Genomic DNA, 25,432 nt, shown 5'->3' on the forward strand with positions numbered 1-25,432 from the left:
CTCTACAAATGGTGGTTGCTAAATCATATTGTAGCAAAAATATTTTGTATTTTAAATAGACATCTGGGGGCCCAAATACGTCTGTCACTTGAGAGTCAGACTACAGTAGAAAGTAGGCTACCTTTGTAAACCCACTAGAATCAGATATTCCCTCTTCAGTCAGTAAAATAGCTCTTGACGGTTTCTTTTTATCCCACATTCATTTTACACTGATTAAATGATGTCTTAAGATATACATTAGATACAAAGTTGTGAATTCCTTAATTTTTCATTTATTCCTTATTGCAACAAATATCATTGAGTTCTAACTCATCAGGAAGAGTGTCTTCAAGTTACTTTCAGTATCATCCCCTTTTATTGGCATTTGATCTTTAGATTGTATCTAAATATGAAATTTTCTGACAAAGCCATGACAAGGGCATAATTCAAAAATATATGGACAATTCAACAATTTTATCTTTCCTTTACCAATTGCTATCACAAACATTAACGACAGCATATATTTTTGAAATATTTAACTCATGAAACATAAATACAGCAGATGAATGGGTTTCTTGAATATTTTTCAAGATTTCAGTCAATTGATATTCTCGCTTTTGCTGTATTGTTTTCTCCTGCTCTTTGTTTTTAATGTGAGAGCAATTCCATTGGTTTAACATGACACTTGACAATATCTGACCCGGTAGGAAAGTATAGTATGCCTAACATGACTTATAATTCAGTAGTTCAAGCAAATGTGTAGCTAATTTCTTCAGGATTCATTCCCAGAAAATTAAGGCAATTTCCTGAGATCATTTTAAAAGAAGGAAAGTTGACTTTATGTGTAAGTTATAAACATTGGGAAATATGGGGAAAAATTTTTCTTTGTTTTAGACTTAATAACGTAACTAGTAGTTCTTTATCTAAAGTATTTATGAAAGTATTAATAAGGTATTCATAGTACTAAAGTATTAATAGCCTTAATAAAATAATTAAAAGTATTAATAGTCATACTAATAAAAAGTATTAATAGTGATAACAGGTATTTTCAAAATAGTATTTAAATATTTAAATAATTACTAAGTAATATTAATAAAAACATGTAATTATTCTCATTATTGCCATTATAAACTTTTTATTATAGATTTACAAAAGACATCATGAAAAGAATAAGCAGCTCAATTTCATAAGCCAGAATAATTATTCTTAACACACTTCATGAAAATATGCATTTGTAAATTTTATATATAGTGTTCCTACAGTTAATATTCACCTAGAATTATCTTTTTTTTTTTTAACTTTCAGAAATGTAAGTCCTTATGGAAGCCTACACAAAAGCCAAATATATGAAAAACCAGAGAAACATCTCAGAATTCATACTTCTAGGACTTTCATATGACCAGAACATAGAAATATTTTGCTTCGTGCTCTTCTTATTCTGTTATGTTGCCCTGTTGGCAGGAAACCTTCTGATCCTTGTCTCCATTCGATGCAGTTCCCTTTTTCACCAACCCATGTACTACTTCCTCAGCCACTTATCCTCTATGGACATCTGCTATACCTCTACAGTTACACCCAAGTTAATTGCTGATCTGTTAGTGCAAAGAAAAACCATCTCCTACAGTAATTGCATGTTACAGATCTTTACCATGCACTTTTTTGGAGGCATTGAGATCTTCATTCTTACTGCCATGGCCTTTGATCGCTATGCTGCCATCTGCAAACCCCTCCACTATGTGATTATCATGAACAGGAAAAGATGCCACCTCCTAGTCTTAGCTGCTTGGGCTGGTGGGGCCATCCATGCCTTACCTCTGTTTTCTACTGCAATTAGTTTGCCCTTCTGTGGTCCTAATGAAATCGATCACTACTTCTGTGATGTTTTTCCTTTGCTAAAGGTGGCCTGTACTGATACCTACATCACTGGTGTCCTTGTGGTCGCCTTTTCAGGTATGATTTCCTTAGTAACTTTTATTGTCTTATTTGTTTCTTATGGGATAATATTGTTCACTTTAAGAAATCTCTCAGCTGAGGGAAGACGCAAAGCCCTCTCCACCTGTTGGTCTCATGTCACTGTGGTCATCTTATTTTTTGGGCCTGTAATCTTTATCTACCTTAGACCGCCTACTACTTTTCCTGAGGACAAAATATTTGCTCTATTTTACACCATCATCGCTCCTATGTTCAATCCCTTAATCTATACTCTGAGAAATTCAGAGATGAAAAAAGCAGTGAGAAAGGTTTGGTGCTCATCATTGTTTTCAAAAGAAACACACTCTTAATTTGAAGAAGTTCATTGGCTAATCGACTCTGAGAAAGAAAAGAGGAAGATGTGAATGAAGAAGGCAGGGACTAGATCATGGGGGTTATGGACCATCACTGATATGAGGGAAATGAATGGATGCAATAGGACCAAAGGATTTAAGTGATCATTGAACAAGTACTGATGCTTGCCTACCAAAATTTATTGTGAAATAAGTTAATTTTGTGGGTATTAAGATGGTATAGGTAGGAGAATGTTCATTAAAAAAAAAATTGAGCCAAAGCAAATAAATCAATGATATATTATTAGTGAATTATAAAGGGAAATATCTTAATGATAGTTTTCTTAATACATTGCACTAACAGATGTTCCTTGTTAGTTCATAAATTGTAATGTTAAAAAAACAATAATAATAATAAAAACCTGAAACAATCAGTTTGAATTTCTTTTTCTTTCTTTCTTTCTTTCTTTCATTCTTTCTTTCTTTTTTTTTTTTTATTCTTTAGAGAAGTCTTTTTTTTTAATTTTTTATTTTTTATAATCATATATTTTTATCCCCAGGGGTACAGGTCTGTGAATCACCAGGTTTACACACTTCACAGCACTCACCAAAGCACATACCCTCCCCAATGTCCATAATCCCACCCCCTTCTCCCAACCCCCCTCCCCCCAGCAACCCTCAGTTTGTTTTCTGATAGAACATTCCTTAGTTCATACAAATTAGTTGTGCAAATGAACAAATATTTAGAGTAGAATCTGTTTTATTTATTTTCACAATTTATTTTTTTGAGAAAGAGAGCTCATGAGTGAGCCGGAGCAGGGTTTCAGGGTGGCAGGGTAGAGCGAGAGGTACAAACAGACTTCCCACTGAGCAGGGCACCTGATGCAGGGCTCCATCCCAGGACCCTGGCAACTGAACCAAAAGCTCATCTTACAGGACTAAACCCCATTTAGCAATCCACTCCTTGGCATTTACCCAAAGGAGTTGAAAACTTATGTCCACAAAAGAACATACACATGCATTCTTAACAGCAATTTTATTCACAATTGTCCGTATAATTGGAAGCAGCCAAAACGTCCTTCAGTAGGTGAGGATAGACAAACTGCAACATCACATAGTGGAGTATTATTCGTTGCCAAGAGAAATGAGCTATAGGCCATGAAAATGCATGAAGACCCTTCCAATGTGTTCCTCATGGTACTTGGCATTCAGCTCCATCACAGATATGAAACTCTTCTTGATCTACCCTGTCACTAACTTTCTAGTTTCATGTCTTACTAATTAAACTTTTAGGAGCTCAGTGTCCAGCTTATAACCCGACACACAGTAGACTCTCAATAATAATTATTGAATAAATAGATGAGCCAATAGACACAACTGTATTGAAATGATTGTGTTTTCTGCACATTCTTTTTCACCCTCGGTCTTTGTTATGAATCCTCGTCCTGGGAATCCTCTAAGGTAACACATGCCTATTCATCCTAATGATTTCCTTTCAATTTTTGTGCCCCTTTTGGTGTGTTTTCATCTAGGAAATCTTCCTGACCACCCTGTTCTTTGTTGTGTGTCCCTCAAAGATGTTTCACCCTGTGCTGTCACTACTTTCAGAACATTTTTAACATGGTTTTGTCATTTTCTGCTACACTCTGGGTGTCCCTTAGTGGATAAAATGCTTTCTGAAAGCAAGACCCATGTTGCTCTCTATTCAACACTTTGCAACCCTAGCAATTATCACAGTTTCTGATATATTTTCGGGGCTCAAAAAATTTTATTGATTAGTAAGTGTGGGATGGAAGGAAAAAATGGGGTGTATTTATCCTGAATTTGTTTTCTTTATAGATGGAGACACATATTTTCTTAAAACAGTATTTCATAATGAAATGTTATCAAGAAGTAAATTAATTAACAGAAAAATGACATGAACAACTCACATTCATAAGATGATGAAATCTTACTGAGAGTGGGGAGAATACCAAGATAAGCTATTTGCAGGGGGCTTTGGTGGCACAGTAGGTTGCGCATCTATTTTTGGCTCAGATCATGATCCCAGGGTGCAGGGATTCAGCCCCAGATCAATTTCCTTGCTAGGCATAGAGCCTGCTTCCTCTTCCTCACTCTCTGTCAAATAAATAAATAAAACCCTTTAAAATTAATTTTTTAAAAAACTGTTGTTCGTTCACTGACAATCTCAGTTTAAATTTTTTTCTCATTACACAGTTTAATCAGAAGTCAAAACAAATTGTGGTTTCATAAAGACATCTAGCTAGAATTCTGAGTCTCAATCAGTGAAAAATAGGAAAAAGTTTCCTGTCTCCAGTCCTATTCCTTTGCTCTACATTTTCTTGACTATGTCTATCTTCCACTATACCCTTATCACTCATGCAATATTGATTGTGCCCCAGCATTATGCTGCCTTGTAGAAACAATTTTTAACAAATAGTCAAGTACTCTATGGAGTATAACTTTATTTAATAAATAAAAATTCCTCTCAAATAATAGCATGTTCATTTATTGGAGTTATAATTCTTTCTGATGGATTAGCAGCCTGAGGTGAGTAACATGAGAAATACAAAATGACTGAGATCTACAAGAAATTTGGAAATTTGAGGTAATCTTTGTTACCCCACAAAGGTTAAATGGCTCTTTGCTTTATAAGCCTGTAGTCATTTTCTACTACAATTTTAATGGCAACATGTTATCATCAACCCAGGCATATAAAAATGAGCAGAATTCTTAATAAAATATATTATTATTTATAGATAGGGAATAGATGTTAGATAGATAGATGGATGTAGGAACATAACAGGTGGTTAAGTTTTCTTTTCTTGCACACATACCTCCTCCACTCTGTGCAGAATCTGTCATTCACAACAGCTTACTATTTTTTTTTATTTGGTAAGTAATCCTTCCTGAGATCAACCAATATGTCCTTTGACTTTAGTTGCCATTGCATCAATGTCGGACTTCAGACGTATTTATTTCTCACTTGAAATAACTTTTCTACTACACAATTTCTTAATGGCGTTTTTCATCTGGTCATTTCTCAAGGCATATATTAAAGGATTTAACATTGGTGTTATCATAGTGTAGAACACTGCAACTGCTTTATCAATAGATAAAGTAACTGCAGGTCTCATGTACACAAATAAGCAGGGCACAAAGAATAGGACAACCACTGTGATATGGGAGACGCAGGTGGAGAGGGCTTTGCGCCTTGCCTCCAAGCTGTGGTTCCTTAGGGAACGCAGAATGACCACATAGGAGATGATCAAGAGGAGGAAGAGTAAGACACAGATGAAACCACTGTTGGCAGCAACAAAGAGCCCTAGAGTGTGGGTATCAGTGCAGACAAGATTGAGCAAAGGGTTCAGATCACACATAAAGTGATCTATGACATTAGGGCCACAGAAGGGTAAAGGGATGATAAAGAGGATCTGTATGGCTCCATGAAGAAAGCCTCCAACCCATGCCACTCCCATTAACAGGCCACACACCCGCCGATTCATGATAGTTGTGTAGTGCAATGGCTTGCAAATGGCCACATAGCGGTCATAGGCCATCACAGTAAGTAGGATGACATCAGCACCTCCAATGAAATGTTCCCCAAAGATTTGGATTATACAGGCATTGAATGTGGTCGTCTTCTTTTCACGGAGTGAATCTATGATCAGTTTAGGGTTATTAACAGAAGAGTAACAGGCATCAATGAAGGAGAGATTGGCAAGGAAAAAGTACATGGGGGACCCCAGTAATGGGCTGGTGGTAATAGTGACCACGGTGAGCACATTTGCTACAACAGAGACTATGTAAATGACCAAGAACACGAAAAATATGACTTTCTGCATCTTTGGATTCTCTGTGAGCCCCAGTAGAACAAACTCTGTCACGTTGTTCCTATTCACCATTATTTCCTAATATGATGAATTGCATTACCTGAAAAAAAAATCACTTTCGATTAATGCAAACTTGAATTTATTAAGTTTTTTCATCTAGTAAATAAACACCTGGATTCTAAGGATTTGTGGATTCTCATGATATGTGGATTCTCATGAGGTTTTTTGAGATACAAAATAAGTTTTGTCTTCTTTAAGATTATTTTGTTCATCTCCTTGATGAAGTTTCTGTTGAGTATGACCATGGGGAGATTTGTAAACACACAGGCAAGAGATCATTTGTGCACACTTCATCTGAGGTGACAAAGGTTAACATGACGTATGGGACCATATACATTGTGGCAGATAAGTAAGAAAAGGGAGGTATTTTATGATGTAAAGGCTATGAATGCAAGGTTGAGGAATTTTTCCTTTATCCTTAGGAAATGGGGAACCATGGGAAGACAGTGAGAATATACATGGAATAGTGAAGAGGAGTTTGAGGAAGAGGTAATAAGGGATATAATTTAATAAATATCTTCATGTTTCTTGGATGCAGTGGGGTGAGGTTCAGTAAGGGATTGGAAGCCAGAGACAGAAACCCCAGTTAAGAGATTTTTTTTATATTAGTTGACATAAGAGTAACAGGGCATTGGTGGTTGATTTGTAAAGAAAGTATACAAAAGTTACCATAAAATAAATCATAATGATTTTGTCTAAATACAATAACATTAGAATTGCTAATGATATGTATATAAACTATATATATATATTTTTTAAATAATTGATTGCTATATTCACAGCATAGTAGCAAGTGCTCTCACTGAATACTAATAATAATAACCTGTATGGTTGGTATTATTCCTTCCATTTTGAGATGAGAAAGCAGTGTCAAGGACTTAGGTTGATGGTAATAATAACAATAACAATATTTATTAAATTGAATATTTAGTGGCTCTGAGTGTTTTTGTAGACATTTGCTGATTTATTTTTTTATTTTATTTTTTTTTTTTTTAAAGATTTTATTTATTTATTTGACAGAGATCACAAGTAGGCAGAGAGGCAGGCAGAGAGAGAGGAAGGGAAGCAGGCTCCCTGCTGAGCAGAGAGCCCAATGCAGGACTCGATTCCATGAACCCTGGGATCATGACCCAAGCCGAAGGCAGCAGCTCAACCCACTGAGCCACCCAGGTGCCCGACATTTGCTGATTTAATCCCTGCCACAGACCTGTAAGATAATTCCAACTATTGTTTTTATATTTATTTTATACATTAATGTAATAGAAACATAGAGAAGTTAAAGATCCTGCCAAGATCAAGATGCTAATTAAGGGCAGAACCAAGATTACTTCATTTTATACTTGTTCATGATTTTCCTCCAAGTTCTTACCCATGCCCTATTGTTATAATTAACAGCACTGAACTAGTAATCTCCTTTTTATATGACCATGATTATAATTGCTTTATTACTACTTTGGAAACAAGTTTATAAAACATAATTTCATTAGGACACACGTACACACACACACACTCTCTCTCTCTCTGACACACTTGAACTCCCAATTATCAAATGGTAATGTGGTAACGTGGTAATGTGGGGAGCCCAGGTGGCTGAGTTGGTTAGTGACTGCCTTTGGCTCGGGTCATGGGTCATGATCCCTGGGTCCTAGGACTGAGCCCACACCAGGCTCCCTGTTCCATGGGGAGCTGGCTCTCCCCCTCCCTCTGCCTGCCTCTCTCTCTCCTTCTGCCCTCTGCTCCCCCTGCTTTTGCTCTCTTTCTCTCTCTGTGTCAAATAAAAAAGTAAAATCTTAGAAAAAAAATGTGGTACCGTATTCATTGAAAGATTTTTTTATCTTGACTTCTCCCTCAGACCTAGTTCTCCCTACTACAAACCATCTCCAAAGCAAAATATTTGTTAAATGTTGAAAAGGATTTCCACTGTGGTTAAGTACTTTGGTTTGAAAATCAAAAAGACAAGGTTAGAATTCTGATTTTTCCACTAGCATCTGCTTTTATCTGGAATAGCTTTCCAACACATTACATCTTTGTTTCTTCATCTGTAAAGTAAGATTAAGCATTTCCATATCAAAGATTTTTATGAGAATTAAGCAAACCTACTTGAACATATCACTACCATGTTATATGCACAGAGGACTTTCATCTATTTTGTAACTGTATAGGCACCTAGGATATAGGAATTGTTGACATTTTGAGTGATAATTAAGCAATCACTTAACTGTGCAAGAAGTTCAGGAAGAATCCTCTTCAATTTTACTTTTATTTTTTTTATTTTTATTTATTTATTTTTTAAAGATTTTATTTATTTATTTGACAGAGAGAAATCACAAGTAGATGGAGAGGCAGGCAGAGAGAGAGGGAGGGAAGCAGGCTCCCCGCCAAGCAGAGAGCCCGATGTGGGACTCGATCCCAGGACCCTGAGATCATGACCTGAGCCGAAGGCAGCGGCTTAACCCACTGAGCCACCCAGGCGCCCCTCAATTTTACTTTTAAAGAAGGCACACTGACTCACTTATCCATACATAGCCTTTGTTACCAGAAAGAATTCTCCATTCATGCTTAGATAACACAGCTGATGCTATGTGTCATTTATTATTCGTACTTATGCTTCTTCTGTGTGAGAAGTGTATTTCCATTGTGTTTTTACTCTCATGATTAGTCTAGATTATTAAACTAGCTGTCCCATGGCAAAAGCATGCTGTTTGGTGACAAAGAGCAGGGTCTTACAATTGGCTTCAATTCCTTGAGTTTCACATTTTTTTCTGTCAGCTTAGCTGAATGATATTTACCAACTATCTTTTGAAGAAATGGGCAAGGATGGGCAAATACTATATTTGAAGGGACTGAAACAATGATTATTATATATGGGAAGCAACAATATTTAAGATGCATCAGCAATTTTGAACACTTACCTTACAGACTTAGAAGATCTTAATGATGTTTGGAGGTGTTCAGAAATAATCCCATCTTCAAACTGACCTCCTCTCAGATAGGTAACTTTCAATATGAAAGGTAAGGGCGGAGGGTGGGAGGTTGGGGTACCAGGTGGTGGGTATTATAGAGGGCACGGATTGCATGGAGCACTGAGTGTGGTGCAAAAATAATGAATACTGTTATGCTGAAAATAAATTAAAAATAAATTATAAAAAAAAAAAGACACACCCAGTAAGAGACTGTTTTTTAAGGAATTGCTTTTATCAATCAAAAGCTTCCTTTCTAGCCTAAAGCCTCAAAAAGTTCTTACAGAACACTTGGGATTTGAATTTAGAAAGGAGTATTTTAGAAAAAATATGGAGATTTCATCTACAGGTAGCTCTGGTCCCATAGAAAAGAGGCAAAAAATATGGAGTAAACACATTCAAATATGTCATTCTAACCTTAATGAATCTTGCTCTGCAAATGTGATCAACAAAAATCATTTTCACCTTACACTGCATGCGTATTTAAAGATGTTTCCATAAAGGTTCAATGACTTTGGCGTTGCTACTTTTTTTCTCCCAGGAGTTAATTATCTCCTCTGACAGAAAGGCTTTGTCTTAGAAACCATGCTGAAGAGACATGTTTGACAAACACCTAAGTTTGGAAAGGGAATTACATCCCCTGTACTTGGAATCCAAGCATGTAGGAATCCATTTTCTCTACCTTGAGTTTCTAAGAAAGTTGAATGTCAGGCAAATAGAAAAGTAGCCTAATTCCAGTGTGAGGACCTGTGATTAACCTGTTAACTCGTGTCACCAAAAGAACTTCTATTTCCTTAGCAATGATGAAACTTTTCTGGAGCCTGCTACTGATTGATTGAGAGCTAGAGCAGTGAGGGCAAGAAATCAATGGTAGCCATTTTAATGTTCTTGACTCTGAAACTTTTTTGTTTGTTTGCTTGTTTGTTTGTTTTTACATTCATCAAGAGGCAGGAAGTAAATAGAAACCTGAAAAGGTTCCCAATTAGTTATTTTTTGGGATTCATGGTTTGGTCAGTACAGAAGAGTAGGCAACTTTAAAACTGTGGAGAGAGATCAAAACACAAGACGAGTCCCAGTTTTTCCACATCATTTTCACTTGGTATTGTTATTTCCTTTGAGTCATGCTAGGAGACATGTAGTGATGTATTGTTGTGATTTTAATTTGCTTTCCCTGATGACTAATGATGGTGAGATTTTGTTTCTCATCTTATTATTGTCTATTTGTATACCTTCTTTTGAATACTTTTGTTCAAGTCCTTTGCATAATTTAAACCTAAGGGTTCTAGTTTCCTTATTACTAAGTTATAAATGTTCTTTACATATAATTCAGGTCTTTGTCATGTATATGTTATGTATATCTAAAAAATTTTCACCTAATCCATGGTTGCCTCTTCATTTTTAAAAATGGTTTTACCATTTTACCACAAGCACTGAGTTTTAAAGCTTTGACAAATTCCAATTTTTAATTTTTTTCTTGGTTCATGATTATTGTTTTGTGTCTAATAAATATTCATCTACCACCTAGGTCAAAAAGATTTCTTTTGCAATTTCTATGTAGACATGTAGACCCCACACTTATTTTGAGTTTATTTTTATGTATAGTACAAGGTGAGGTTGTGGTTTAGATCTTTTTTTTTTTTACTCATATGGATATCTAATAGATCCAGTATAATTTGTAGAAAAGTCTATACAATCCTCCATTGAATTACTTGACATCTTTGTAAAAATTCATATAATTAGGCTTATTTCTGGGCATTCTATTGGTTTCAAGGTCTCAGTGTTTATCCCTGCATCAATACCACACAACACTGATTATGGGAGCTTAATAGCAATTATTTCAGTAGAGTAAACATCCAAACTATATTTTGGGTTTTTTTTTTAAATGATCTAATATTCTAGATTCCTTTAAATTTGTATATTTCTATATACATTTCAGAATAGAACTGATGATTTCTTTAAAAAATACTGTTGAGATTGTTATTGGAATTGTATTGAAAGAATAGAATGACATGGTAAAAGTGGTCTTTTAACCCAATGACAAGGTACATTTCTCCATTTTTCTATTTAATTTTAGCAGTGTGTTCTAGTTTTCATGTACACGTCTTAAATATACTTTTATGATTTATTCCTGGGGCATCTGGGAGCTTTAGTTGGTAGAGCAACTGACTCTTGATTTTGGCTTAGGGCATGATCTCAGGGACATGGGATTGAGCCCTATGGAGAGTTCTATCCTGGGCATTGAGTCTGCTTGAGATTCTATCTCTCCAGTTCCCTGTGCCTCTTCCCGCATTCTTTCTCTCTCTCTCTTAAAAAGAAAAGAAGGAAAAAAGAAAGAAATATTCCTCAAATTTCATTTTAAAAATTTTATTTATTTATTTTGTTGTTTTAGAAAGAGAGCGAGAGAGCATACACAAGTGTGCAGAGGAAAAGGAAAAGGCAGAGAATCTTATGCAGAATCCTTGCCTAGCATGAAGCCCAACATAGGGCTTGATCTTACAACCAAAATATCATGACTTGAGCAAAAACTAAGAGTTAGACACTAAACCAATGGAGTGCAACTCAAATTTCATATTTTAAAATAGTATTCTACATACTATTGTTTCTCATTTTAATTCTAATTGTTTCACTTATAGAAATTATATATGGTATTTTTATTTACATTTTATCTTATTACCTTGTTAAGTTAACTAATTAGGTAGGCCACTTAACACTGCCTGCCTATATATATAATCATGCCATCAGCACAACAGTATATATATATATATATATATATATATATATATATATATCAATTTGTCTCTTCCTATCCATTCTGTATGTCTTAATTTCTTTTTCTCATCTTATTGCAATGATGAGAATGTAGGGGACAATGCAGGGGAAAAAAATAGTAAGTGAACATGCTTGAATTATTCCGATCATAGGAAGTATTTACTATGATATAATGTGGTGCTTGTAGGTTTTGAAGATATGTTTCTTATCGAGTTGAGCAAATTCCTTTCTATTCTTCATTTGTTAAAGTCTTTTTATTTATTTATATTTTTTATTAATTTTTTATTTTTTATAAACATATATTTTTATCCCCAGGGGTACAGGTCTGTGAATCACCAGGTTTACACACTTCACAGCACTCACCAAAGCACATACCCTCCCCAATGTCCATAATCCCACCCCCTTCTCCAAACCCCCTCCCCCCAGCAACCCTCAGTTTGTTTTGTGAGATTAAGAGTCACTTATGGTTTGTCTCCCTCCCAATCCCATCTTGTTTCATTTATTCTTCTCTTACCCACTTAAGCCCCCAATAAGTCAAGCAGAGAAAGACAACTATCATATGTTAAAGTCTTTTTAAATAATAAATCAATTGAAATTTATCAAATAATTTTTATATCATTTGAAATGACTTCGTGATTCTCCTTCATTCTGTTAACTTAGTGAATTTATTTTTAAATGTTAAATCATCCCTTTATGCCTGAAATTAATTCCACATCATCATGGTCAATTTTTTTTTTAGAAACTTTGATGGGTTTTTATTTACTAGTGTTTTGTGTAACATCTTCGGGTGTGGATTCAAAAGGAATATTTGTCATACTTTTTTTAAAAGATTTTATTTATTTATTTGACAGAGATCACAAGTAGACAGAGAGGCAAGCAGAGAGAGAGAGATAGGGAGGGAAGCAGGTTCCCTGCTGATCAGAAAGCCCAATGCAGGACTCCATCCAAAGACCATGAGATCATGACCTGAGCGGAAGGCAGCGGCTTTAACCCACTGAGCCACCCAGGCTCCCTGTCATATTTTTTCATGTAATATGACTTAGCATCAGGCAATGGTGCCTTCATATAGTTAATTTTGTAATATTCTCTCAATTTTCTGAAAGACTGTGTAGAATTTGTATTATTTTTTTTCAGGGTTCCATGAAGTGCTATGTAAATTTTAGGAAACAACTTTCCCTCTAACAACAACAACAACAAAAAGGATTTTTGATAGCTTCACAGGATTGCATGGAATCTGTAGACCAATTGAGGAATATTGCCATCTTAATTATATTATAGTCCTATAATCCATGAATATGAGCTATATTTCTATTTCAATAAGTCTTCTTTAATTTCTTTCAAAAGCATTTTGTAGTTTTTCATGTAAAAGTCTTTAATTCTTCCATCGCAGAATTATTTACAAAATCTAAGATATGGAAACAACCTTACTGTCCATCAGTGGAGAATGAACAAAGAAAATGCTCATTTACCATTCTGAAAATCCTGGGGCCCTTAAAAATTATGCTAAATCTACTCTGCTTATGTTCCATAAGTAGAACAACAAAGGCAAGATGACAGCACATCTGTTTGCAACATGGTTTACCGAACATATTATTTTTATTTTTTTTATTTTATTTTTTTCTATTTTAAAGATTTTATTTATTTATTTGACAGACGAAGATTACAAGTAGGCAGAGAGGCAGGCAGAGAGAACAAGGAGGAAGCAGGCTCCCCGCTGAGCAGAGAGCCTGATGTGGGGCTCAATCCCAGGACCCTGAGATCATGACCTGAGCTGAAGGCAGAGGCTTTAACCCACTGAGCCACCCAGGTGCCCCTTACCGAACATTTTAAATCCACTTTTAGGACCTGATGCTCATAAAAGAAGAAGAAGGAGAAGGAGAAGAAGAAAGCTTTTTAAAATATGACTTCTCATTAACAATGCACCTGGTTACCCAAGAGCTCTGATGGAGATAACCAACAAGATTCACATGTTTATATCTGCTAACATAGCATTCATTGTTCCCCCCATGGATCAAGGCATACTTTTGAATTTCAAGTCTTATTATTTAAGGAATACATTTCGTAAGACTATATCTGCTACAAATAGGGATTCCTTTGATGGATCTGGGTAAAGTAAACTGAAAACCTTCTGAAATGAATTCACTATTCTAGATGTCATTAAGAACATTTGTAATTCATGGGAAAAGATTAAAATATTAACATTAATAAGGGTTTGGAAAGAAGTTGATCTTAACTCTCATGAATGACTTTGATGTGCTATATGTTAGCTAAATGAACATAATAAAAAATAAAATAACAAACAAACAAAAAAATAAAAGTATATGCTCTTTTGGAGAAAAATAATAAATAAATAAATAGCCAAGCAAACATCTAACATTGGCCAGAACAGTCCACCGGTATTTGTGCAAGAGTAATAAAAGCACATATACATACAAAGAGTTTATATGAATGCTACCAACAGCTTTATTTGTAATAGCCAAAAACTGTAAATAATCTCAAAGTTTACTAGTAGGTAAATGAGTGTGCAAATTGTGGCATAGCCAAACAGCAGAAAACTACACAGCAAATTAAAGAAAATATTACTTACTTGATATTTCACAATCTAAAACTAGTGTGAATTGTCTATTTTAATTACATTTAATTACATTTCTTATTGTTTGTTGATGGCATATGCACATGTCAGTGAATATTGTATTTTAATTGAATATTGTATATTATTCTCATGGTCAGACACTGTTCGGCTCTGCTATTTCTAGTAATATCTATGCAATCTTTGGATTCTGTATGTGAATGATAATGTCATCTGCAAATAATATCAGCTTTATTTCCTCCTGCCCCTTTCTTTTTTTTTTCCTCCTGTCCATTTCTTACAGATGAGATTTTTTTTCTCATTGTGCTGCATTACACTGTAATAGAAATGGTTATAGAAATGAGCATTTTATCTCATTCTTGGTGTTAAAGAGAATATATCTTATTTAATATAATTTAATTATTTTTAGGGTAATGCTTTAAGTAGGGCTCTTAAGAAATACTATTTTTAGTGGTAAGCAAGTTCCTTCATATTTTAATGTGTTTTTGAATTTTGTTACTGGTAAACATTTATATGATGAACATGTGAATTTATCACATACTTTTTCTGCATCTATTGAGATAATTATTTGCTTTTTCACTTTTAATTTCCAGGTTGGTGGGTATATTTATCAAGTATATAAAAATAAACTATGAAAGAATATTTGGGATAAAATTTAGTGATTTATACAAAATTAAAGTAGTTTCATATTTTGTTAAGCATTTTTAGTCAATTTTAGGGGCACCTGGGTGCCTCAGTGGGTTAAGCCTCTGCCTTCAGCTCAGGTCATGATCTCAGGGTCCTGGGATCAAGCCCTGCATCAGGCTCTCTGTTCAATGGGAACCCTACTTCCCCTCTCTATCCGCCTGCTGCTCTGCCTACTTGTGATATCTCTCTGTCAAATGAATAAATAAAATCTTTAAAAAAAAAAGGATTTTTAGTCAATTTTAGAGAGACAAGGATCAGTGATTGTGTTTCCTCATAAAAATAGCCTTGCAAAATTAATTGATAGTTTGATATTTACTCCTCTGTGTGAAACTCTACAAGAGTGGGAAAGTCTATTTTTGAAAATTATAATAAAATTTTATAAATCCCTCTGGTGCCTGGGTGGTTCAGTTGGTTAAGTGATTGTCTTCAGCTTGGGTAATAATCCCAGTGTCCTATGATCAAACTCCACATCTAGTTCCTTATTCAGCAGGGAGTCTCCTTTCCCCTAACCCTCTGCCCTCTCCCAGCTTGTGCTGTCTTATAAAAAAAAAATAAAATAAAATCTTAAAAAAGTTATGAATCAATTTTAGACTGATATTTCTTTTAAAGGATTATTTTTAGTTAGTTTTAATTTTACTAGTAACAGACTAGTTATCTTTTGTAATTCTGGAGTTAGTTTTGATAAACTAGTTTGTAGAAACATCTTGTTCCGTTTATGCTTTCAAAGTTATTGGCATTTAGTTGTTGATACTATTTTATATTTTTCCTCTCCCTTTTCATCATTAGTTATAGTACCATTAATTAATAGTATATGTTTATCTTTTTTCTTTTATATTAAACCATATGGCTGAAACTTTAACTATTTTGAAAGGTTTTTCTCAAAGATCTCATGTGAAAATTTGTTGCCTTCCTTCTGTATTTTGTTTCTTTTTAATTTTTACTTTAATTTGTCTTGTTTTTAGTATTAATTTTTTAACATATAATTTTATATATTACTTTTTTAACATATAATGCATTACTTGTTTCAGGGATATAGGTCTGTGATTCATCAGTCTTGCACAGTTCACAGCACTCTCCATACAAATATTCGCCCAGGGTTCATCACCCAGCCATCCCATTTCTCCCATTCCCCTCCCCTCCAGCAACCCTCAGTTTGTTTCCTGAAATTAAGAGTCTTTTATGGTTTGTCCCCCTCTCTGGTTTCATCTTGCTTCGGTTTTCTCTCTCTCCCCCTATGATCTTCTGTCTTCTTTCTCAAATTTCTCATATCAGTGAGATCATATGATAAATGTCTTTCTCTGATTGGCTTGTTTCACTTAGCATAATATCCTCTAGTTCCATCCATGTTACTGCAAATGGCAAGTTTTTTGATGGCTGCATAATTATTCCTGTGAGTGTGTGTGTGTGTGTGTGTGTATAGTATCTTCTTTATCCATTCATCTGTTGATGGATATCTAGGGTCTTTCCATAGTCTGGCTATTGTGGACATGGCAGCTATAAACATTCGGGTGCATGTGCCCCTTCGGATCACTACATTTGTATCTTTAGGGTAAATACTCAGTAGTGTCATATTACTTTTTGATGTGCTTCTAAAGATAGATGTCTTCTATTTCTATTTGATATCTTCTAAAGATAGAATCCTTTTCAGATTTTCTTTTTTTCTAGTGAAAATATTAAGGTTATCATTGTCTTTAAAAGTACCATTTTCCCTGTATCCTATAAACTCTGACAGGCAATATGTTCCTTATATTTCAAGTATATTTCAATATAAATTTACAGTATGATTTCTTAATGAATTAACTATGTTTTGTAGTATAATTTTAATTTTTAATAATGTATCTGTGTGTGTATTTATATTCATATATACCTAGATCTAGATGGAGATCTACTTATAACTTTTATTGTGCTCAGAGTTCTGTATAATATCACCTTTTTAAAAATATGGTGAGGCTTTTAAAAATAATTTTATAGCTAATTTTATGTATACTCCTTCTACGCATACAAAAATATATATTCCTTGTTAGATGTATGCTTTTATACGTACCTCCATAAATTTTAATTTCTGTTGTTCAGGTTTTTTTTTAAGATTTTATTTATTTGACAGAGAGAGATCACAAGTAGAGAGAGAGAGAGGAGGAAGCAGGCTCCCTGCCCAGCAGACAGCCCGATGCAGGACTCGATCCCAGGACCCTGAGATCATGACTCGAGCCTAAGGCAGAGGCTCAACCCACTGAGCCACCCAGGAAGCCCTATTGTTCAGATCTTTTATACCCTCTGAACTTAATGTCTTCTTTAGTCATCCATCATTGAAAAAGGAACATTGAAATTGCCCACTGTGAAGGTGGATTCATTATTTCTTCATGTGGATTTATCTAAACTTGCTTTATGCATTTAGATACTAGACTGCTAAGTGTATGCCTGAGGCAGGGTCATGCAGCAAGAAGACAGTCAAATGTCATTCTTTACAGATTGTATTGTAAGAGGATTGTTAAGATGTGGAGCGTTGTAGGAAAATCACAAAGAACGTGTAATATCCTGGAGCTAGTAGAGCTGAGTACAATCGAGTACAGTGGGTGCACAGTAATGGCAAGCAGAAGTGGAAATGAGCAATGCAGAAAAAAATATAAAGTAAAATTAGACTTACATGGACATAAAATGGACCCATGAGGATTGTTGCTAGGAGCAGGGGACTCCCAATTTATTCAACCTGATTTACTCAAAGTAAAACAAAAACACAATAAAATAAGGAAAATAACTAATTGTGCATTGTGACATTTCTAAAGCCTGAGACCCTTATATTCAATGATACCTAGTGACACAAAACAATGTATATGACTTCTAAGATTCCAATGGTTGTAATTAGCCATTGAGAATTATTTCAAAATATTCATGCTAATGACAATGACTCTATGTTGATGAGTAAAATATTAATACTTTTCTATACTCTCTTTGCATATTTAACTCATTACATGATGTGAGGAATTAAAAAAATATGTGTACATATAATATACATCTCCAGTCTGAAGAAATTATTCTAGGAGATGGAGAGAAAAATATATATTCACATTATATCAGTGATGGAAGAATACAAAAGTATTGAATCATGCAGCTAATGACCCTCAAGAGATACATCAGGGGGTGCCTGGGTGCCTCAGTCAGTAAGCATCCAACTCTGAATTTCAGCTTAAGTCATGCTATCTGGGTCCTGGGATCCAGCTGGAGTTGGGTTCTGTGCTCAGCAGGGAGTCTGCCTCGGACCCTCCTTATGCTACCCTACACTCTCTCAGATAAATCAATAATAAACAAAGAAACAATAAATTAACTAAAACTAATAAATAAACAAATATAAATTATTTATTTAAATAAATAAAAAATAAACAAAAATATACAAAGAAACAAACAAATATATAAATATATTTTTTAAAAAGATCAGTCAAGTAAGCTTCAAGGCCATCTATATGACCACTATAATAATATGGGCTTTATTAAGGAGGGCACATACTGCATGGAGCACTGGGTGTGGTGCACAAACCATGAATCTTGGAACACTGAAAAAAAATTAAATTTAAAAAGATAATATGAAAAAAATAAAAATAATAATACGGGCTTTATTTTTCAAATTATAGTCGCACACACATTGGCTGATGTAAAATGCCTGTGGGAGGTGTCCCCCTGAGGACCTGCACATTCTTTAATTCATGGTTATTTCCAACAATGTTTTCCTGAAAGGTTCTTTGGGTGAAAGATAAACAGGAGAGTCAGAGGTACTCCATGTCTATTTGCTGTTGCATAGTACAGATACAAAAAGTTAAAGGAACCACCTGAAGAATCACATTGACACATATATTTTATATATAATATTATATACAATAACATAGATATATGGATATATAGGATAAAGAGAAAATAATTGTAATTTCTGTAGGTCTTCATTTTTATATAGAATTTGATCTCATAATTTAAATTTTTAAGTTCCTCTGTAATAATTGTGTTGCTAGATATTTTTAAGAGAAGGCATTCAGGAAAATCTGGAGTGCAACTGATGAAGGTTTTAAGCCTTGTTTTGTATTTGGAAGAAGGCATCTAAGCACAATAAAAAAAAATCACAAACTTCTAAATCATATAGTTAAACTGGTGATTTAGATGTTGACCACCCTCTTAGTACTTGAACAACCTTGGATTCAAGTTTCCTTATTTACAAAACCACGTTTCAAGTTGCATGGTTTCAGCTACCTCCTGTCAACCATGGTGCAGAAGCAGATGACCGTCTTTGATGAGTTGTGAGGTCAATAGCAGCCTAAGGCTATTTCACTATGCCTACCTCATTCACCTCACTTCATCTCATCATGTAGGCATTTTATCATCTCACATCATCACAAGAAGAAGGGTGAGTACAATAAGGGTTGCTACACTGTGATATATTGAAAGAGAGTCCGGGAGAGAAAGAGCAAGGGAAAGGGAAAGAAAGGAAGGAGGCACAGGGAGGTTTTTATGGATTCTTTCCCCTTCCCCCAGGGTATTCCTGGCAGAAAGTTTATTGGCACTGCTAGAGATCTTTTTCTTTATTGATCTATATTTTCACAACTGATTCTTAAACACTGTAGGTTGAGCAGCACTGGACTTCGTGGTAAGAGATGTTTAGGCTTGCACCAGTGTTCAGGATACACTCTAAACCAAGAGTTGCCTTGCCTACAGTTTTGATTCTCTAGTTTTTTTCTATGATTTTAATGAAAAGCTACCTTGGGATTTAACTGATCCTATGCTTCCATATAAAGAAAATTTAGGCTTGGATATTCTCAACTGATTCATAAAAAAGTACTTTGCCAAGCTCAACGTTGAAACAAGAACAAATTTATACCAATGCTGATGTTTTTTTTTATTTTTTTCCTTATTTTAAATATATGTCTGATATAAAATCTTCAATCCATCTCATTGTCACAGAATACAAAATCCATGGCTAAAACCAATTAATTGATGAAGAACATCCTGTTATCTATTTTCTTTTTTTTGGCTTTCAAAATCAAACATATTTAATCATTTGGATTGAAAACAAAATTATATATATATCAAGGTAAACAAGAGCCATATTCTAAAATATATTGCAAAAAAAAATTCATGCTTAGGGTAAATACATACTTTTTAAAAAATATGACAATTCAAAACCTATTCAATCTAAATTGAAAATTAATGAAATCCAGAAAATTTCACCATTATTATGCTATTGGCTCCATTTAATTTATGTTTTAAATATCTTATTTATTATATATATATGTATATATAATTTTTTTTTAATTTTATTTTACTTTTTTATTTTATTTTATTTTCAGTGTTCCAAAATTCATTGTTTATGCACCTCACCCAGGGCTCCATGCAATATGTGCCATCCTTAATATTATCTATTTTCTTATACAATTGTTTGTCTCCCTTCACACATTTTTGGGAGTACTCTTCTACAGACTTGACAAGTTAGTACCATAAGATCTTTCATTGTATATTCTCAAATGAACTCCATTTTGTTCTTGGAACAAGACAAATGGATCGAGTATTTTTAGTTCCACTTACTAGCTGGAAAAGGAGGATGAGAGAGAATTAATTTCTCAGTGCTAATAAGAAAAAGGTAAGAAAACACAAGAGCCTGGATACTCCCCTTTACGATCAGTAGATGAAAGATCTGTTCACCTCAACACACTATTGCTAGTACCATTAAAATTATTTGTTGACATTAATAGTATTTTAGGCAAATAATGAATTTGCTGTGGGGGATATTTGGTTATGGGGAAAAGGTGATGGCTCAACATATTCATTCTCTTCTCCTAGATCTACTGCATCTAAGTGGCTATGCTGCTTAACTGGATGACTAAACATGCAGGACATTCTTTAATCACCTTGGGTTCTTCAATATATCAACAGAAAACAACTAGCTCTCTACACTGTTTCTAACATTTTAAACAGCAACCTCTAAAATGTACCTATAGAATGATTTGGGAAAAGGGAAAACTTTTATATAATAATACCACCATGTTCCTATATCCAAATGCTCAGATTGCACCTCTGGTTCTCCATTTCCTGCCTCTCCTGAATCTTGACCAAACTGTCAAGAAAGTGAGTCACAGCATTTATGATCAACTACTTCAGGTTATTTATCTGCTGTAATTAAGAATCTTGATCTTGCTTTTAAATCAAGAATAAATATTTAGTTCTCCTGGATGTATAGAATGTGGTATTAGATGAAGACTTTATTAATTATTATTAATAGCATATAAAAAGGATTATATTGCTTAAAGTTATTTGGATTTTAACTGAAGAGATGGAGAAAAACATATCATTGAAGGAAGTAGAAAACGTAAGTACATGCGGTCAGTGGATTATGGAGCATCATTCTCAAGAGCATAGAATTTGCCATTAGATGTAGCTTTGTATCTTAGCTTTCTGCTTAAGTTATAAGTGGATCGGTATTGTTATCTGAACTCACCCCTTTGTGTTCCCCCATATATAAATAAGTATTAAGAGAGACACTATTGGTTTATTATGAATTATGTATGCAACATGTTCATAAAATTCCAGGATTTAGTATGCTGTCAGTAAACAGCATTTGAATAATGATAGTTGTCTTAAACCAGAAAGATTTCAAACATTAAGTACAAACAATTCCTCTGTGACCTACATATTTTTTCATGTAAAAATACTCCAAACATTTTTAAGGTATCACTAAAAATATCATATGTTCTGTATCATTTCAGATGAATTAAGTTTCTGTTTTGTCTCTGGACTCACCTGAACCTCATGGAAAATCAGAACAATGTCACAGAATTTGTTTTTATAGGACTATGGGGAAATAAGCAACTAGAGTTACTCTTTTTCCTCTTGTTCCTGTTCTGCTACCTGGCTGTCTTAATGGGAAACTTCATCATCTTACTCACCATCACCTGCAGCCATCTAATCGAACAACCAATGTACTATTTTCTCTGTCACCTTTCCCTCATGGATCTCTGCTACACCTCCACTGTGGTCCCCAGGCTAATCAGGGACTTAGGTGCAGCAAGAAAAAACATTTCCTATAACAACTGTATGGCCCAGCTCTTCACTGCCCACTTGCTGGGGGGTGTGGAGATATTCATCTTGGTGTCCATGGCTTTAGACCGCTACATTGCCATTGTCAAGCCCCTGCACTACATGGTCATCATGAACCGGCGGAAGTGTAACATGTTGGTCTTCATGGCCTGGGGTGTGGGGTTTTGGCACTCTGTCGCTCTATTGCTCATGGTACTCAACTTGCCTTTCTGTGGTCCTAATCAGATCGATCACTACATATGTGATGTGAAGCCTCTTTTGAAACTGGTGTGCAAAGACATTCATGTTATTAGTATCTTAGTGATTGCAAATTCAGGAATGGTGGCAGTTGTCATTTTTCTTGTCCTGGTGGCTTCTTATATTCTCATATTATATAATCTTAGGACATACTCCTCTGTAGGGAGACGCAAAGCTCTCTCCACCTGCAGCTCTCATATTATGGTGGTTGTTTTATTCTTTGTGCCTTGTATCTATATTTACATTCTACCTGCCGGGAGTGAGAACAAGGATAAGGAAATCTCTGTGTTTTACACTGTGATTGCCCCCATGCTGAATCCTCTCATCTATACCCTGAGAAACATGGAGATGAAAATCGCCATGGAGAAGGTGTGGTCCAAAATGGCACATTCAGAATTCCAGTCAAGAGGCTGATTTTCATTGTGCTTTCAATCCTGTGTCCCCAGAGCATTGCCCACTTGTGATCTCATAGAAAGCATATGAGCTCTCTTTGTGGAGCTGGACTAAAGAACCTTTCAAGTTAGTATGAGCCAAAGAAGCAAGTCATTGTAATTCAGATTGCAATCTGCACTTTAAAGAGTCCAGTTAGTTCCAGTTGTGAGCACTTGGTTTTGAGGAATTCAAGAAATGCTCTTCCACAGCTCATCTCTGATCAAATCACTGATCACTCAAAAAAATCTATATGGATCCCTATTTTCCTTGAAACAAAATCCAACCTTCTCATTTGTTTATCATAAATGTCCCTAAATTGGTTCAGCTCTAACTGGTACTATCAGAGGTCAACACACTGGAAGAAAGTATGGTGTTACAATGACTGGCTTTAGGGTCAGGGAAAGCTGGGTGACATATTGACTCTGCAAGCTTTTATCTCTGGGTCTTTTTTTTTTTTAAGATTTTATTTATTTATTAGACAGAGATCACAAATAGGCAGAGAGGCAGGCAGAGAGAGAGAGGGGGAAGCAGGTTCCCTGCTGAGCAGAGAGCCTGATATGGGGCATGATCCCAGGACCCTGAGATCATGACCAGGAGCTGAAAGCAGAGGCTTTAACCCACTGAGCCACCCAGGTGCCCTGTCTCTGGGTCTTGGCAATTTGATTTAATTATGCATGTGTCTATGAAATGGGGTAATAATATAGCTCATGAAGATATACTATCACTTGGACAAAACACATGTGAAGTTTTAACACAGCATACCGCTCATTGAAAAGCCAAGTTATGTAATTCCCTCTTTCTCTGTCTTTCCTTCTGTGTGTCCCTTCTCCTGGATGCTTTCATCCAGCTACACTGGGTCCATTTACATTCTCCAAACACACCCTACAATCTGTCAGCCTTATGGTTGTATATCAGCTATCTTCTCTGCTTAGGAGTCCCCAGCCATGCCTGAGGGTCCATGTCTTGTCTATATTTCATACTGCTTGTGTTTTCCTATTCAGGAAGACTTGGCAGATCCAGCAGACTAGAAGTCGTTCTGATTCCTGCCCTGTTCTTTTGTTGCTCTTCAGCAGTATGTTTTCTCCACTTGAAATGACCCTATGTCCTATCTACGTGCGTCTTCTTGTGAACTGTGCTTTCAGTAGTTTGTCTGAGAAGGAAGAGTATGTGGTATATCTTTATTTTTCTTTTTATCTTTTTTTCTATCAATAAACTTGGTACAAATTAATATGTAAACAAATGTAGCTGAATTAAATTATATGATAATACTTTCTTATGTGACTATATGCATTGTTCTTACATATCTAGAACTTGTCCATGTGTCATGAACAATCATGTATTAACCATAAGATAAGGCATGTCAAAAGGCTAAGAATTTAAGATATAATCCCATGTGCCTATAAAGGATATAATGAAATTAGCAGACCACCAGATGCTTAGAATAGTTCTATTTTTTTTTTTAATTTTCTGCATCTTAATGCAGAATGCGGCACTACTCCTTTAATTACCGGTTACTTCTTTGTCCATTGATCATATAACATAATCTCAGCTCTGTGTTTCCAATAATTTTCAATTTCTCTCTGCCCAGAATTTGTCTTTTCTAAGCAGAATGATTTCATTGCTTCCACACAAACTTAGCTTGATTCAGTTACTTTTTCTCCAGGGTCAAGGCAAAAAACAAAGATAAGTCATGGAGGTGGTAGGTATTATCTTAGTGTCTGGCACCAGTTTTTTGATGTTTCAAATCTTAGGAACTTGTACATATATAACTAATATTTTCTTTTTTTTTTTTACTGGACCCATGAAAGCCTCCAAAATATGATAGGAAAATATTTTGTCTGTCCCAAAAGAAATTGGCTTTGACAGCTTATTCATCTCTCTGTTTGATGGCTTAATGTAGACTTTGGAAAAAGTGTTTAGGATTTTTTTTTTAAGTATACAAATGCCATGTGCCTCTGTGTGTGTGTGTGTGTGTGTAATGACTGTGCCTGTGCATGTGTTGTTTTGGGACTCTTGGGGCTCTTGGAATATGTTAGCATAGGTCAGGGAAATTCCTATCCCATCAGAAAGAATGCTTTGCAACAAAATTTAAGTATATATAAGTATATAAATGTATGTGTATATATATAAATATATATGTGTGTGTGTGCATATATATATATATATATATATATATATATATAATTTCTATTCTTTTTCCAAGGATCCAAAGGTTTTATTGGCAAAAAATGGATGACATTGTATTTAAAGCTGACAAATAAAATATAAGAAATTAAATCACTTATCAATTTATTAATAGATTCCATTCATCTACATAGGAATTTACTGCTTATTTAAAAGCTCGTTTTTTTTTTGTTTGTTTTTTTTTTTTTTTAAAGATTTTATTTATTTGACAGAGAGAAATCACAAGTAGACGGAGAGGCAGGCAGAGAGAGAGAGGGAAGCGGGCTCCCCACTGAGCAGAGAGCCCGATGCGGAACTCGATCCCAGGACCCTGAGATCATGACCTGAGCCGAAGGCAGCGGCTTAACCCACTGAGCCACCCAGGCG

The 25,432-nt window shown here is 34.9% G+C and overlaps 3 protein-coding genes across 3 annotated transcripts; 2 read left to right on the forward strand and 1 right to left on the reverse strand.

Moving 5' to 3' along the window:
* The first annotated feature begins 1,325 nt into the window (after positions 1 to 1,325).
* On the forward strand, positions 1,326 to 2,261 carry LOC101681636 (olfactory receptor 4P4-like). Its single transcript, XM_004782174.2, has one exon. The coding sequence runs from the start codon at positions 1,326 to 1,328 to the stop codon at positions 2,259 to 2,261; it is 936 nt and encodes a 311-aa protein (XP_004782231.2).
* A 2,957-nt stretch (positions 2,262 to 5,218) lies between these two features.
* LOC101679887 (olfactory receptor 4C46-like) lies at positions 5,219 to 6,148 on the reverse strand. The gene has a single exon (XM_004782168.1). It carries the CDS (start codon positions 6,146 to 6,148, stop codon positions 5,219 to 5,221), a length of 930 nt encoding a protein of 309 aa, XP_004782225.1.
* A 15,777-nt stretch (positions 6,149 to 21,925) lies between these two features.
* On the forward strand, positions 21,926 to 22,864 carry LOC101681363 (olfactory receptor 4P4-like). Its single transcript, XM_004782173.2, has one exon. The coding sequence runs from the start codon at positions 21,926 to 21,928 to the stop codon at positions 22,862 to 22,864; it is 939 nt and encodes a 312-aa protein (XP_004782230.1).
* The last annotated feature ends 2,568 nt before the right edge of the window (positions 22,865 to 25,432 follow it).

Source organism: Mustela putorius, unplaced genomic scaffold, assembly GCF_011764305.1.
Source record: "Mustela putorius furo isolate JIRA1106 unplaced genomic scaffold, ASM1176430v1.1 tig00000127_pilon_pilon_pilon, whole genome shotgun sequence".
Taxonomy (NCBI): domain Eukaryota; kingdom Metazoa; phylum Chordata; class Mammalia; order Carnivora; family Mustelidae; genus Mustela; species Mustela putorius.